Here is a 17,163-nt window from a genome sequence, read left to right on the forward strand (position 1 = left end):
GTTTCAAAAGTGACCAGCAGTAGCCATGCTAGAAATGCTGATGCATTAGAAACTTCCCTCAGTCAACTTTCCCATCTCGCAGGTGAATAAGTTATTAATCTGAGAGTCCCAGTAGATAAGAATGGCAAGCTCAAATGCAGTCATTGAGAATCAAATAAAAGGACTATTTACAGAGCTGTGGGTGGAGTTTAATGAGGTAAAAGTCAAACAAGGAATGGGACCATGCCCTGGGGTTGGATACGGCAGGGAACCCCACTGCTACACTGCAGGTAGCAGGAGGCCACCTGGCAGGAACCTCAGAGGGAATCATTACACAATCTCTTTTTCTTCCTCTCCTCTGACCTCCAAGCCTGGAAGGAAAAGGAAGCAAGCAGGACTCAGAGAACCCGAAAGGGACTGAAACTTTTAGTCAAGGAAGAGAAGCAGTCTGTACTCATTCTAAAAGGTGAGATGGGACGGGGAAGGGGTTGGGGGAGAAGACAGATACTCCGCCTCACTCTCCTCCTTCTTAGTCTCAGATTTGTGCCAGTGCTTCCACTATCTGTATGCTCAGTCATTCAGTCGTGTCCAAGTCTCTGCAGCCCCTTGGACTATTATAGCCCACGAGGCTCCTCTGTCCATGGGATTTCCCAGTCAAGAATACTGGAGTATGTTGTCATGCTCTTCTCCAGGGGATCTTCCCAACCCAGGGACTGAACCCACATCTCTTGTATCTCCTGCATTGCTGGCAGATTCTTTACCACTAGCACCACCTGGGAAGCCCACTTCCTCTGTCTAGTTCCCAATGAGAGCCAAAAGGGCAAGAATGCCCAGGTGACACAGTCTACATTTCTACTTCCCAGGAAAGGGTGGAGCGTGGGTTTGGAGCGGCAGATAGAGAACACCCAGCATAGGAGGCTTGGGATAGGCCCCTGGCTGACCATGAAAAAGGAGAATGTTTTTGTTCCTTCAATAAATACTTATTAGAAAAGAAGAAGTAAAACTCTCACTATTTGCAGATGACATGATCCTCTACATAGAAAACCCTAAAGACTCCACCAGAAAATTACTAGAACTAATCAATAATTATAGTAAAGTTGCAGGATATAAAATCAACACACAGAAATCCCTTGCATTCCTATACACTAATAATGAGAAAACAGAAAGAGAAATTAAGGAAACAATTCCATTCACCATTGCAACGGAAAGAATAAAATACTTAGGAATATATCTACCTAGAGAAACTAAAGACCTATACATAGAAAACTATAAAACACTGGTGAAATAAATCAAAGAGGACACTAATAGATGGAGAAATATACCATGTTCATGGATTGGAAGAATCAATATAGTGAAAATGAGTATACTACCCAAAGCAATTTATAGATTCAATGCAATCCCTATCAAGCTACCAACGGTATTCTTCACAGAGCTAGAACAAATAATTTCACAATTTGTATGGAAATACAAAAAACCTCAAATAGCCAAAGCTATCTTGAGAAAGAAGAATGGAACTGGAGGAATCGACCTACCTGACCTCAGGCTCTACTACAAAGCCACAGTTATCAAGACAGTATGGTACTGGCACAAAGACAGAAATATAGATCAATGGAACAAAATAGAAAGCCCAGAGATAAATCCACGCACATATGGACACCTTATCTTTGACAAAGGAGGCAAGAATATACAATGGATTAAAGACAATCTCTTTAACAAGTGGTGCTGGGAAATCTGGTCAACCACTTGTAAAAGAATGAAACTAGAGCACTTTCTAACACCATACACAAAAATAAACTCAAAATGGATTAAAGATCTAAATGTAAGACCAGAAACTATAAAACTCCTAGAGGAGAACATAGGCAAAACACTCTCCGACATACATCACAGCAGGATCCTCTATGACCCACCTCCCAGAATATTGGAAATAAAAGCAAAAATAAACAAATGGGACCTAATTAAACTTAAAAGCTTCTGCACAACAAAGGAAACTATTAGCAAGGTGAAAAGACAGCCTTCAGAATGGGAGAAAATAATAGCAAACGAAGCAACTGACAAACAACTAATCTCAAAAATATATAAGCAACTCCTACAGCTCAATTCCAGAAAAATAAATGACCCAACCAAAAAATGGGTCGAAGAACTAAATAGACATTTCTCCAAAGAAGACATACAGAGGGCTAACAAACACATGAAAAGATGCTCAACATCACTCATTATCAGAGAAATGCAAATCAAAACCACAATGAGGTACCATTTCACACCAGTCAGAATGGCTGCGATCCAAAAGTCTACAAGCAATAAATGCTGGAGAGGGTGTGGAGAAAAGGGAACCCTCTTACACTGTTGGTGGGAATGCAAACTAGTATAGCCACTATGGAGAACAGTGTGGAGATTCCTTAAAAAACTGGAAATAGAGCTGCCTTATGATCCAGCAATCCCACTGCTGGGCATACACACTGAGGAAACCAGAAGGGAAAGAGACACGTGTACCCCAGTGTTCATCACAGCACTGTTTATAATAGCCAGGACATGGAAGCAACCTAGATGTCCATCAGCAGATGAATGGATAAGAAAGCAGTGGTACATATACACAATGGAATATTACTCAGCCATTAAAAAGAATACATTTGAATCAGTTCTAATGAGGTGGATGAAACTGGAGCCGATTATACACAGTGAAGTAAGCCAGAAGGAAAAACACCAACACAGTATACTAACGCATATATATGGAATTTAGAAAGATAGTAATAACTCTGTGTATGAGACAGCAAAAGAGACACTGATGTATAGAACAGTCTTATGGACTCTGTTGCAGAGGGAGAGGGTGGGAAGATGTGGGAGAATGGCATTGAAACATGTATAATATCATGTATGAAACAAGTTGCCAGTCCAGGTTCGATGCACGATACTGGATGCTTGGGACTAGTGCACTGGGACGACCCAGAGGGATGGTATGGGGAGGGAGGAGGGAGGAGGGTTCAGGATGGGGAACACATGTATACCTGTGGCGGATTCATTTTGATATTTGGCAAAACTAATACAATTTGTAAAGTTTAAAAATAAAATAAAATTAAAAAAAAATAAAATGAATAAATAAATAAATACTGATTAAACACCTACTCTCTGCCTGGCACTGGAGACAATGGTTGTGAGCAAGAAATCAAGGTCCTTGCCCTTAGAGACCTTGAAATCCACAGTAAAGAGAAAGGCAATAAATAAGCACAACAACCTATATTCAAGATAACTACAGATTGTGATCAGTACTGTGGCACAAAAGTAACCTATAATGGAAAAGAATCTGAAAAAAATATACATATATATGGGAAGGGTCCAGGAAAGTAAATTCCAGCCAGAGGACACAGCAGTGTCAAGACCCTAAGGAGGGTAAGGACTTAACTGGGAACAAGTGAATGAGGGAAAGAAAAAATAAAGGATGCAGTGGAAGAGACTGGAAAAAAGCAAACCATGCAGGCTGTGCTATGAAGGTATGAAGTTTGAATTTTATTCTAAGATTTAAAAAAAAAAATCAAAGAAGAAAACTTTAAAACAGACCACTAAATTTACGCTTATAAAAAAAGGGATTAGATTCTTATTTGTCAAACTGTCCTTTGCTATTGCTATTGAAGACTAAAAAACTTTCAGGCTTGAATAGGTCTTGAGGAAATCACCAGGAGAAATCCACAGCTACTGGGTCCGGGTATAATAACTCCAAATAGCTAGAAATCATGGTGAAAGAAATTTTATCACTACTTGGACCAAATATTTTTTTATATTTTCCAATGAGCTTAATGAATCATATAACCATGTATGGAAGACCATATTCTGATTCTGACTAGGAAAACTAGATATGACACAGATTGGGGTGGGCAAACTATGGCCCACAGAGCAAATCTGACCTGCCTCATCTTTGTAAATAAAGTTTTATTGGAACATAACCAGATACATTCATTTATTACTGTCTGTGGTTGATTTTCAGATGGTAAAGAATCTGCCTGCAATGTAGGAGACACGGGTTCGATCCCTGGGTCAGGAAGATTCCCTGGAGAAGGGAATGGCAACACACTCCAGTATTCTTGCCTGGAGAATCCCATGGATAGAGGAGCCTGGCCATCTACAGTCCTTGGGGTCACAAAGAATCAATCATGACTGAGCAAATGAGCATGCATGCACGCAGGTGGTTGATTTTGCACTAAAATAGCAGTCATTTTAAGAGACACTGTATGTCTTCAAAACCAAAAATATTTGCCATCTGGCCCTTTATAGGGAAAGTTTGCTGAACCCTGATATAAACAATCATGCTGTCTGAGCTACTCAATATCCAAGGGTGTCTTCCCAGTCATCACTCTGCCCAGGAACTCCATCTGCCCAAAAATATGCCCAAACTCTACCCACTTTTGCCTTCCATCATGTGGTACACCTGCTTCACTTCAGCCTTTCCTACTGGTCCTTCTGATTTTTTCTTTTTTTTGTTTGTCCCTGTTATTTCCTTGCCCTTCAAATGTAAACTTTGCTTTAGGTTTTCTCATCAATCTTCTTTTCTGGATTACAACTATCACCTTGAAACAAATGACTCTTAATCTCCCACCCTTACACTTCCCTGAAAGCAAATACCCAACTGCATAGTGGGTATCTACCCACAAACACTTCAGACTTAGAACATCCAAAATGGAACCTGTCTTCCTCCAGAAGAATGCTCCCTGCTGATATAATATAGCCTGCTCCCTGGCCAGAGACCCTGGCTTCTACCCCTACCAATTAGACTCAAGATCATGTCTAATTAGAACCAAGTTCTGTCTCTTCCACCTCACCAAGCCTCTCAAGTCAAACCTTTTCTTCCCACCACCACCACCACTGCTCAACAGACCTGGCACTTCCCATTGGATGTGGCAATATTCCCTAACAGCAGAGAGATTAGATTGCAATCCCCTGAGACAAGGAGACCCAGAGACATATGAAACCTCTCTGAAACACACATGATCCCAACACTTGCTTGCTCAAAACTTTCTAGGCCTCTCCATGGCTTAAAGAACCAAATTCAAAGTCCTTATTATGATGGTCAACTTCCTCTAAGAACTGAACCCTGACTACCCTTCCGATCTCATTTCTCAGCCCTCTTCACCCTGTGAGACCCTACCTCCCAGCCAAACAGGGTTATTTGTGATGCTTAAACATGCTCTGCACTTTTTTTTTTCCATGCAGCCTTCGCTTCTTACTTTTGTCTCAGAATGCTCTTCTCCTCTCTTCTAGGAGAGAAAATCAGGAAGAATATGAAGTTATTATTTTAACCTGACAAGGGATTCATTCATTATTATAAAACTACAATCACCATGGGGCACAAAAGAAGAGTTTAGGCTAAGTGTGGGGGCCTTGGAGTCAAACACCCCAGTTTCAAGTCCCAGTCTACTATCAACCAGCTGTGTAAGCTTTCTGAGTGTTAATACTTGGCTCATCAGTAAAACGGGGACAATAATTATACCTACCTCATGGGATTACTGGGAGGATTAAAAGAGCAAGGCTTGTTACTCACACAGCAGTTGCACCATACGTGTTACTCCTATTAGTTATAATATTTGTTAAGTGTGCTACTGCTTGAAATGAATATTCAAACAAATCTAAGATACTTTACATGTGTATGTATCAAAAACAATTAAAAATTACTATGCCCACTGTTGGCTGGTTTGTGGGACTGCCAGAGACACAACACATTGTTACAGTTCCTCTGATAAACAGTTTTGTAATGCCCCAGAAAAAGAGCCCTAAAACATATGTTACTTGGTCTTCTAGCCCTGCTCCTGAGGGTATTTCCCCTTTGGAGGGCAGTAGTAGTCACTTACGGAGAAGGCAATGGCACCCCACTCCAGTACTCTTGCCTGGCAAATCCCATGGATGGAGGAGCCTGGTGGGCTGCAGTCCATGGGGTCACTAGGAGTCGTACACAACTAAGCGACTTCACTTTCACTTTTCACTTTCATGCATTGGCGAAGGAAATGGCAACCCCCTCCAGTGTTCTTGCCTGGAGAATCCCAGGGACGGGGGAGCCTGGTGGGCTGCCGTCTATGGGGTCACACAGAGTCAGACACGACTGAAGCAACTTAGCAGCAGCAGTCACTTAAGTTATCTTCACAAAACTCATTAGCAGTACTACGTTTAAGAGCAAACAATTTGAAACTATTTGATATATTCAACAGTTGGGAATAAGCTGGACAAATTCCAGATGTGATGGGAAGGCTGTGGGCCTGGCAAGCTCAGAGGCCTTTAACAGAAGGCCTTTCCTCTCTCTTTCCTCTTTGTATTCTAAGTTCCTACTTGATACTGTTGATGAATCCATGAGGGAATAAAAGAATACATGAATTAATTTCTTAACGTATTTGTTAGACTAAATGCCCAAGGGAAATACCCAATAAAAGGCAGAACATTTGAAGTCTAGCACACGATTTTTGTTCAGTTCAGTTCAGTCGCTCAGTTATGTCCGACTCTTTGTAACCCCATGAATCACACAGCACGCCAGGCCTCCCTGTCCATCACCAACTCCCGGAGTTCACTCAGACTCACGTCCATCGAGTCAGTGATGCCACCCAGCTATCTCATCCTCTGTCGTCCCCTTCTCCTCCTGCCCCCAATCCCTCCCAGCATCAGAGTCTTTTTCCAACGAGTCAACTCTTCGATTGACTCTAATGATTTTTGTTAGATCTCAGGATCAAAGTCCTTCCATGAAATCACATATTTGAAATGATAACTGCAGTCTATAGAAAAAGATTATTTTAAAGTTTAGTTAAACCCCTCCAATGTTTTATGAAGTACATAAAAATAAAGATTATAGTTCCAATTCATGGAAGTATTAGGTTCTACCTGAAACTTCAACACAATTCCAGCCAGGCAGGCAATGGTGACTTGAAGAAGAGGATCAGCTAACACCTGGAATATTCTAAACATTACCATTAAAAGAAAAATTGGGGAAGGAAGAAAGAAATCTAGTTCCATTATAGATGAAATAAAAACCAATTACATTTAGCTTCTAGAAAACGAAGTCCAAAAGAAACCAAAAAAGCAAAAGCAAAAGTTGGGGTGGGGTTGGTTATCTTGGCAGCTTTTATTCCTAAGTGCTGCCCATTTGGGGAAGTATAAAATATGATCTCATCACTTCTTTCTGCTCTAGAGAATCTAATTTGGGTCTACTTTTCTTCTTTTGAGAGCCTATGCTCGGTTTCAGACCATTTTTCCTGGCAGTCATATGAAGGAAATAAAAAAGGAGACATATGACCTCACCTGCTCCAGTACCTTCCAGGGCCTGACAGAAGAGCTAGGCTTCCTGTGCTTTGCTTTCTTTAGCCTAATTCATTTCACAATCATGGAAAACACATTCTCTCAGAACAATCGAACTAAGGCACATTAAGCAAATCCATAGCACTGTGCTATATCTATGTTTACAAATCTGGATCAACTTTCTACTTTTTTAAGTTTATTTCTATTGAAGTATAGTTTATTTTTTTATTAGAAGATAATTGCTTTACAATGTTGTGTTGATCTCTGCCGTGCAACAGCACAAATCAGTCATAATTTTACATTATGACTATATATCTATAGATACATAGATATCTATATATATCTATATCTATATATCTCCCCTCCCTCTTGAGCCTCTGAAATATAGCTGATTTACGATGTTGCATCAGCTTCATGGGTATTGCACAGTGAATCATATACATACACACACACCCCATATACATATATATGCATGCTACATCACTTCAGCTGTGTCCAACTGTGTGTGACCCTATGGACCGTAGCCCACCAGGCTCCTCTGTCCAAGGGATTCTCTAGGCAAGAATACTGAAGTAGGTTGCCATTTCCTCCTCCAGGTGATCTTCCCAACCCAGGGATGAAACCCCAGTCTCTTATTCCTCCTGTACTGGCAGGCCAGTTCTTTCCCCTCCTGGGAAGCCCATGAAATACATATATATATTTTTCTTCAGATTCTTTTCCCTCATAGGTTATTATAAAATATTGAGACTAGTTCCCTATGTTATACAGCAGGTTCTTGTTGGTTTATCTCTTTCATATAGTGTATATGTTAACCCTAGTTTGTCTATCTTAATGAACTATGACAAATTTTGGGAAAAGCAAATTTATATATTCTCATCAGTGATTTTTAACGATTTTGGGGGTCACGGACCCCTTTGAGATACAACAGAAAGCTATGGACTCTCTCTTTGGAACAACGCAGGCTGAATTATACAGATACGCATGTTAAACACACATAAACAGCACATAGTTTTCATATGATTGTAGGGATTTGTGAACCTCCTGAATTGGTCCAGAATCCCCAATTAACTCCTTTCAAAGAGCAAAACTAAAAATTAGTTAGGTCATTGAGGCCAAAAGAGATAATTAGTTGTTAATTAATCAGTAAATTATAGAATTTCAGGACCTGAAGATAAAGTAGAGATCTATGCTTTAAATATTTTTAAATGTTAATGCAGTGTTTTCCTTCTTGGTAGCAAAGGAACTTTCTTTTCAAACAAAATTTTCTGTAGGACACCAGTATTTAAAATGGATCAAAATAGAGCTATTCGAATTAATAAAGCTGCTGGAAGACTGGATCCCCATTCTCTCCACTGCCCCCTTGCCACCTCTGACTCGTGAAGCACATCTGAGAAACACCGACTGGGCTGCTCCACCAGTCCAAGAGCCATACTGGGACTGCTAGTCCCCACCCCTGTCCACGTGCCCAGATGGTCCAAATGAGCACTGGCCACTCAGATAACAGTCTCTACACGGCAGAACCCACCTATTTCTCGGCCCAGCCGGGAGGACTTCAGAGATCCTGCTGAAGAGACCACAGCACACCTGCCCCACGGCCCAGCCTTGGTCCTAATGTCCTCCTGAGGCAGGTAGCCCTCCCAGTCAGAGGTGTTGAAGGGAAAATCTGTGGCCTCTATCATTGAAATGTTGACGTGGTCCCGGAGGTGGCAAAGCAGGGCCTCTGCGCTGAACTTGACCCCGGGCCCTGGCCCCTTGTACGTCACTTTGTACTTGTTCATGTTCAGATAATTCTTCCGGATAGTTTGCAGCCTGGGGGCAAGGTTTTTGGAGGAGCTGTCCTTGTCCCACACCTGGAAGGTAGCCTTCAACTTGGCCTTGGGACCACCGAGTGCCTGGATGTTCCTCTGGGGGTTGTGGGTGCTGCTGGAGGACACAGGTTGGGAACTAGAGCTCACGGCCAGTTTCTCCAGGCCCTGCAACACCTGGTATTCCTTGTTTTGCAGTTTAAGGAACTCATAGTAATTCCCTTTCTTCTTTTCTTTCCACACACAGATGATGGCAAACAGGAGAAAGATGAGCACACAGCAGCTGAAGACTTTTTTCTTCAAGCTGGTGCGAGTCATAATGAAGGACGTGTTCAAGGAAACCACGCTGTTCTGAGCAGGAAAATATGCCTAAAAAGAAGTGAGACAAGGCAGAAAGTGATGTAAAGAACAGCCAAAAGTAATGACGAGCTAAGCAATGGCTTTAGAGTGACGAGAACTGAATTCCAGCCCATGCCTATCTCCCATTTTCAGCAAGTCTCCAAAATAAAAAAAAATCACCCTCAGTTTGGGCTTGAAATGTAGAAAGTCATCCTCAGACACTCTCATCTTCCTCTCTGAACCATGAGCACTCTATGGACTTGCCCACCACACCTTTGTACTCCCTGAATCTTAGTTTCCTGTTGTCTCAGTCTGGCTTCCTGAGGTCAAGAACCACAACTTACACACTCAGTTCCTAGGGCCTCACACTATTTGTTCAAGGAAGGCATACATGCTTGAAAAACTAAAAGAGAACAGCAGAGCAGGCTGACGTGTCTATGTCACAGGAAGCCAAACTCCATAAAAAGGCCTGGCCTCCTTTTAAAATTGCCAGGAAGAGACCTCTCACCATAGACGGTGTGGTAGGTGCACAGTGCATTTCTCTAAAGGCTCTGGTGCTAGATTCCTGTGCGAGAAGAAAGCCAAGGGTTAGCTTCACAATAGAACATTCAGGTTTATGGAGTTCTGCATGTGGCAGGAAACTGACTCTCCTCATAGCAGAAGATGGGATCTCCTAATAAGATAGCAGATATGTGACCAGTTAAGGAAATGAAAACAAAAATGCATTAAGCACATAGGAGGTTATTTCATTTAATTTCATCATAAACCAGGGGGCATCATGATAAACAATATCAGTGAGCACCATGTTAATAATAACCTAACATGAAGGGCATCTCCAGAGCTGTGCAGAAAAGCCCTAACCATCACCAACCATGATGGTGCCATAATCTCCATTTTTATAGATTAACCACCTGAGGTGCTGAGAAACTAAGAGAAATGCCTAGGATCACAGAACTGCGTGAATAGTAGATTGAGATTCAAATCCAAGCGCACTTGCTTTCCTAACCCGTGACCCTTTCACTGCATCATGTCCAGGATGCTGAAAGTTCTAGAAAATGGACTTCACAAATTAAATAGAGCCTGAATAGGCTCCTTTATATCTGAGTAAAGACCTACTTTGCTTTCCCAGAATTTATTGTCAAACTGAACGGAAAATGGAAGAACTTTGAATTCAAATAATGTCTGTAATCTTCTGGAAAACATTAACTTATTCCCTAAGTAACTAGGTTTATTTACCATAATGAGTTAAAGCAACTACCCCTAGGATTTTGCTAACTGATTAAGAATCTATACAGTAGTAATTAACAGAACATTGTAATCAACCATAATTTTTAAAAATTCAAAAAAAAAAAAAAAAAGAAACAGATCTATAGTCGACTTCCAGGAAGCCTGCTCCTAAGGTTATCAGAGATAAGGCGGTAGGAGTACTGAAATGGGTATCACAGAACCTGGCTTCTTGTCCCCACTCTTGGTGGCCTTAGGCAAGTCTCTTAACCTCTCTGCACCTGTTTCTGTGGAGTAATCATCTCTGCCATGTCTCATTCACTGGTCCTGGGAACACCAAAGGAGAATGACATTCATGGACTTTGAACTAGGTAAATATAAGGCACAGAAGGTTAGAGCCCACCCCCGCCAGCGCCCACGGGCATGAGAGCCACATGGAGGCAATGTGGAACGGCAAACAGTGGCAGAGTGGAGCGCTGGCCATGACTCATCAACCTAAACTTCAGGTCCTTCATCAAGTATAACTGAAGTACAGGTCACTTATAATGTTAGTTACAGGTCTAAAACAGTGATTTGATATTTTTATAGATTCAGTTCAGTTCAGTCGCTCAGTCGTGTCCGACTCTTCGCGACCCCATGAATCACAGCACGCCAGGCCTCCCTGACCATCACCAACTCCCGGAGTTCACTCAGACTCACGTCCATCGAGTCAGTGATGCCATCCAGCCATCTCATCCTCTGTCGTCCCTTTCTCCTCCTGCCCCCAATCCCTCCCAGCATCAGAGTCTTTTCCAATGAGTCAACTCTTCGCATGAGGTGGCCAAAGTACTGGAGTTTCAGCTTTAGCATCATTCCTTCCAAAGAAATTTCAGGGCTGATCTCCTTCAGAATGGACTGATTGGATCTCCTTGCAGTCCAAGGGACTCTCAAGAGTCTTCTCCAACACCACAGTTCAAAAGCATCAATTCTTCAGTGCTCAGCCTTCTTCACAGTCCAACTCTCACATCCATACATGACCACAGGAAAAACCATAGCCTTGACTAGACGAACCTTTGTTGGCAAAGTAATGTCTCTGCTTTTGAATATGCTATCTAGGTTGGTCATAACTTTCCTTCCAAGGAGTAAGTGTCTTTTAATTTCATGGCTGCAGTCACCATCTGTAGTGATTTTGGAGCCCAGAAAAAAAAAAATGTCTGACACTGTTTCCCCATCTATTTCCCATGAAGTGGTGGGACTGGATGCCATGATCTTCGCTTTCTGAATGTTGAGCTTTAAGCCAACTTTTTCACTCTCCTCTTTCACTTTCATCAAGAGGCTTTTTAGTTCCACTTCACTTTCTGCCATAAGGGTGGTGTCATCTGCATATCTGAGGTTATTGATATTTCTCCCAGCAATCTTGATTCCAGCTTGTGTTTATGTACCATTATAACATTTTTTACTATAGTCTCTATGTGGTACATTACATCCCTCTGACTTATTTATAACTGATACTCTAGCCAGCCAGCCACACCAGCACACTTAAGTATAACTAGTAGTTTATACCTCAAACCCCCTTTACCTCTCTCACACTTCCCCCTATCACCCTTCCCTCTGGCAACCATTAGTTTGTTCTCTGTAACTCTAAGTCTGTTTCTGTTTTTTTTTTTGTAGATTCCACATGTAAGTGAAAATGTACAGTATTTGTGGGTCTCTCACTCTCTGACTTATTTCACTTAGCATAATATTCCTTGGGTCCATCCATATCACAAAATGCAAGGTTTTATGGTATGGCTTTATTCTTTTTAATGGCCGAGTGATATTCCATTGTGTTTGTGTATATACATGTATATATCACATACTCTTTATTCAGTCATCTGTTGATGGATACTTAGGATGCTTCCATATCTTGGCAATTATAAATTATAGGTAATTCTGCAATGAACATTGGCATGCATAAATCTTTTGAATTAGCTTTTTGTTTTCCAGGATAAATACCCAGGAGTGGAACTGCCTTGATTACACAGTAGTCCTATATTTAATTTTTTAAGCTAACTCCATACTGTTTTCCACAGTGGATACACAAATTTACACCCCCACCAACAGTGTATGAGGGTTCCTTTTCTCCACACCCTTGCCAGTACTTATTTCCTCTATTCTTCTCCTGAGTTTGGTGAGCATACTTATAATCCAGAATTCCAACCCAGATTTGTCTGACTAAAAGTCCATGGTTTTTGCATTAATGGACAGGCATTGTGAAAAAGTACAGTGAAAAGTCAGTGTTGACTTAAGACTCAGAATTCAGGGTCTCTAATGAGATAACTGCTGGACAATCACAAAATAAACACCCTCACTATCTGTGCTGACACTGCTACTGTGCACTATTTTACCATTTAGGTGACCCAGCAATTGGATTTATGAGACCCAGTACAACCCTGTGAGATAAGCAGAGGAAATTTTATTAAGAAATAAAGAAACTATGATTTTGTAAACATAAATAATTTTCAAAGTTGCGTGAGTGATTTGGTAATGATGGAGTTTGGACTTAACTTTTATGTGTATAAGTGAAATAAGACAGGAGGTAGGGATGTGGAACCTGGTTCACTATCTCACTGGGCCGAGGCTCAGAAGGGCTTGTGTTCAGCTTCCTGCCAAACCCTGCCCTCAAAGGTCAGGTTTCCCGGGAAAGAAGAGTTCTCCAAACCTTCAACCATACACACTCTTACAACTTCAAGAGCACCTCAGCCTTTAAGGTCAGTGCTCTGGAGAAGACTCTTGAGAGTCCCTTGGACTTCAAGGAGATCCAACCAGTCCATTCTGAAGGAGATCAGCCCTGGGATTTCTTTGGAAGGAATGATGCTAAAGCTGAAACTCCAGTACTCATGCGAAGAGTTGACTCATTGGAAAAGACCCTGATGCTGGGAGGGACTGGAGGCAGGAGGAAAAGGGGACGACAGAGGATGAGATGGCTGAATGGCATCACTGACTTGATGGACGTGAGTTTGAGTTAACTCCGGGAGTTGGTGATGGACAGGGAGGCCTGGCGTGCTGCGATTCATGGGGTCGCAAAGAGTCAGACACGACTGAGTGACTGAACTGAACTGAACTGTCATGAGTGCCATGGGCACTCATCTGAAACCTCATGTCAGGGCTCCCAGTTCTCTGAACACCATCCTCTGTTGAGGCTCCAAGTCCACCACTGGCTAGACCCTCTAGTCAGAGGGACTTAGAGAGTCAATCTCATCTCTCAAGCTGCTACAGAGAGACACAGACTGAATAAGTTTCATCTGAACAGCCCAGACTGAAGGAAAGGAATAGTAAATATTTTTCCCCAAATTCTTTGGGAAAATAGTCCAAGTTTTTAATTTCTCAATCATTTGTCTGATTGCCTTCTTACTTCTCTACAATTTTGCACTGCTGGAATCTCTCCTCTTGTCCATTTGCCTGGCAACCAAACAGCCTTTCCGTTTCTGGGCTCCTGTGGAGGCCATCTCCCCTTCCCTACTGTTCTTGCTCCCTGCTATTCATCTCTAGTGTTTAGTAATGCTTGCTTTTGATTTTCGTCTTTAGGCCATGCTCTACAACGTGGGATCTTACTTCCCAGACCAGGAATTAAACCCCTGCCCCCTGCACTGGGAGCATGAAGTCTTAGCCACTGGACCACCAGAGAAGTCCCAGTAATGTTTGCTTTTCATACTGACCCCCTGCTAGAGGGAGACTCCTCCTGGCTCATTTCTGAAATTCCAGTGCCCCCTCACACCTGGAACACAGTGGGTATTCAATAAAGGATTCTTGAATTGATTGGACTTATCAATGAATGCTAACAACCCCCACCTGGCTTCTAGAGGAATAAGTAACAACTCACATTATCACTTACAGAGAATAAGCCAACACTGAACCAACAGAAAGAAAATCCCAAAGGAGGGCTCCCCATCTATATCACTATATCACTACCTGCTGGGTATCAAATGCAGGGTTTGGCCAGAATAGGTGCTTTAAAAAGGTAGATTGAATTACAGAATAAATTTAAATCTTATATTTATAGTTTATAGAAATAGGCAAATCACCTATCAACACTAGGCACTGAAAAATAAATAAATAAAAAACACAAAGAAAACAGCAAAGCTGTAGCCATACATTGAGCCCCTATGGCTTCTTACCAGCGCACTCCACTGTGCCTCTCCTAAACAGAGTATGGACCCCCATGCTGCTTCCACATCCCACTCCTCCAGGTGTTCCTTACCTGCTTCTAGCTAATCCTCCTGGGCTGCAAGCCCTCCAGGTCCTCAGGAACGAACACTGTTCTCCATGGATGTCTGTTTTACTGGGTCTGGAGGCCAAGGCTCATTCTTCTCAGGATGATCAAAAACCATCTACAAAGAGGACAGTAAAACAGAGTAAAGCACCAGTTTCCAAGAGGAGAAAGGTTAAAGATTAAAAAGATAGACGGGGACCTCTGCCAAACTCCAATGTGGGCCCTGGTATGGCTCAATCCAGGAAGCCCCAGGGGCTCAGAAAAAAAAAAGAGACAAAAGTCAATTACAGGTGCAATGTTCTGGGCTCATAAACAGCACAGAAATCCTAAAAATAGTCCAATACTAATAAGAACATGACAGAAAGATGAAGCAAGCACCATACACCAACCTGGGAAGAAAGAATTGTTTAGTCTCTGGTTTGGGCATACATAAATAGCAATTTTAAGAAGACAGGATTCAGTTCATCCGAAATGAACTCTAAACAGATCTTTTAAAAGTTATTTATTATCAAAGAATATTTAATGATATATGAAAGTTTTATGAGTATAATGTTAACTGAAATTCAGAAAAAAAATTTTTAATTCAAATGTGAGAAAGAGGAAAGACTATACCAATATATATATACACACACACACATACCTGGAAGGTAGAATAAGGAGTAATGAGCATTTTCATTTTTTTATAAATTTTTGTATATTGAAAAAATTTTTAAGTGTACATGCATTACTCTTAGAGTTACAAGAAATTATAAAAATGTGTTTTAGAAGCTAAAAATAGAACTCTATACTTGTAAGCTTTCTTTCGTCTGATGGAATGTAGAAAAATAACAAAGGAAATTTAATAGTTGCATGAAAATTCCAACTTCTATACAATAAAAATATTGTAATAAAAAGGAAAATAAGACTCAAGGTGTGCAAAAGTTTCACAGTAAAAGCCTTTAAAAATGAACAGGCAATCAACATGAGCAAACAAATCACAAAACAGAAAATACCATTAATAAACATATGAAATTATGATTACTCTTGAGAGAAACCCAAAAGAGGTAACTGGAATATTAAGATACTAGTTTATAAAATTAACTTTAACCAGTAGTTTTCAAAATGATAATACTCATTGACAGGCAGATTATAATGAAATTGGTATATTTCAAGAGAGCAGTAGAAATTAACTTAACTTTTTTAGAAAGTAATCACACCAAAGAATTAAGAGCTTATGACTATGAACCAAGTTATTGTACTTCCAGGAAATAAGATTGAATAAATAATTCCAAGGGGAAAAAGTTGTATATTTCTATTTCCTCACATATAAGACAATTCCCTACCTTACACAGCTTTGGTGAGAATTGGAAGAAGATTCATGAGACAAAGAATGAGTTTTATGAAGCAATTTGCATGTGCAAAAAGAAAAAACAGCTTTCAGTTTCAAAGAGATTTATTATGGTGAAAAAAATCTAAAATTAATAATTAAGCTTACAACAATAGTGAAATAATTAAACTATGGTACTTACATTCAGATAGAATATATATATAATGGTATATGAATTTTAAGTAGCAACACGAAATAAAATGCTTAAAATATTATAACAAAGAAAGTGAAACAAAATGTTACCTGTACATACATCACTGTGACTAAAAGTTCTACATATCTAAATATCTAGGCTGGGGTGTCTGAGCTTTTCATGACCAGGAGGCAGGCAGGCAGATCCTGGGCATGATGGACAGGACAGAAGTGAGAGGTGCCATTCTGCTCTTTGTCAAAAAACAGTCAGGGCTCCCCTTATCCATTTAGAGAAGCACTGGCTCCCTAGCAGCCTCCTGGTACAGTCCAAAAATTGCCTCTGATAGCTAGCCTTCTTTTCATGTCATACAAGTTTCCTCTGAGGTGAGGGAGGGGGGTTTGTGATTATGCAAGCATTCATATTATTATTGGATTACCATTTGTCTCCTCCTACTAAAAATGTGAACCCTGTAAGTGCTGGTTCTTCACTACTACCCTCAGTGCCCAGATGCATGTCTGGCATATGGGAGATACTCAATGAGACATGGTTTCGATCCCTGGGTCTGGAAGATCCCCTGGAGGAGGAAATGGCAACACACTCCAATATTCTTGCCTGGGAAATCCCATTGTTTAGGTAGTTAGAATAGGAAAAAGGAGTCCAGAATGGCAGTGGCTAAAAGACAAGGGGAAAGCCCGCAAAAATAGAACAAAGGAAGGTCCAGGACCAAATGAGGACCTCAGGTAAAACAAACAACATTCCTGGCTAGCCCAATTTACATAGGGCAGGCCCAGGGGGAGGAGAAAAAACATACAAAAAGAGGAGC

General features: G+C 41.0%; 1 protein-coding gene and 1 long non-coding RNA gene across 4 annotated transcripts in view; one reads left to right on the forward strand and one right to left on the reverse strand.

Moving 5' to 3' along the window:
* The window catches only part of LOC100847189 (uncharacterized), a 99,712-nt gene extending 94,198 nt beyond the window's left edge, over nucleotides 1–5,514 (forward strand). For all 3 annotated transcript variants that reach the window (XR_009495103.1, XR_009495098.1, XR_009495099.1), the window contains 2 exons: nucleotides 350–445; nucleotides 5,227–5,514. This is a non-coding gene — a long non-coding RNA (uncharacterized lncRNA). The remainder of the gene's footprint in view (nucleotides 1–349; nucleotides 446–5,226) is intronic.
* ST6GAL1 (ST6 beta-galactoside alpha-2,6-sialyltransferase 1) overlaps nucleotides 1–14,959 on the reverse strand; it is a 44,669-nt gene extending 29,710 nt beyond the window's left edge. The window contains 2 exon segments of the mRNA NM_177517.1: nucleotides 8,768–9,416; nucleotides 14,830–14,959. Coding sequence (NP_803483.1) covers nucleotides 8,768–9,365 — 598 coding nt within the window. The 5' untranslated portion in view covers nucleotides 9,366–9,416; nucleotides 14,830–14,959.
* Nucleotides 14,960–17,163: the final 2,204 nt, after the last annotated feature.

This window comes from Bos taurus, chromosome 1 (assembly GCF_002263795.3).
Source record: "Bos taurus isolate L1 Dominette 01449 registration number 42190680 breed Hereford chromosome 1, ARS-UCD2.0, whole genome shotgun sequence".
Lineage (NCBI taxonomy): Eukaryota > Metazoa > Chordata > Mammalia > Artiodactyla > Bovidae > Bos > Bos taurus.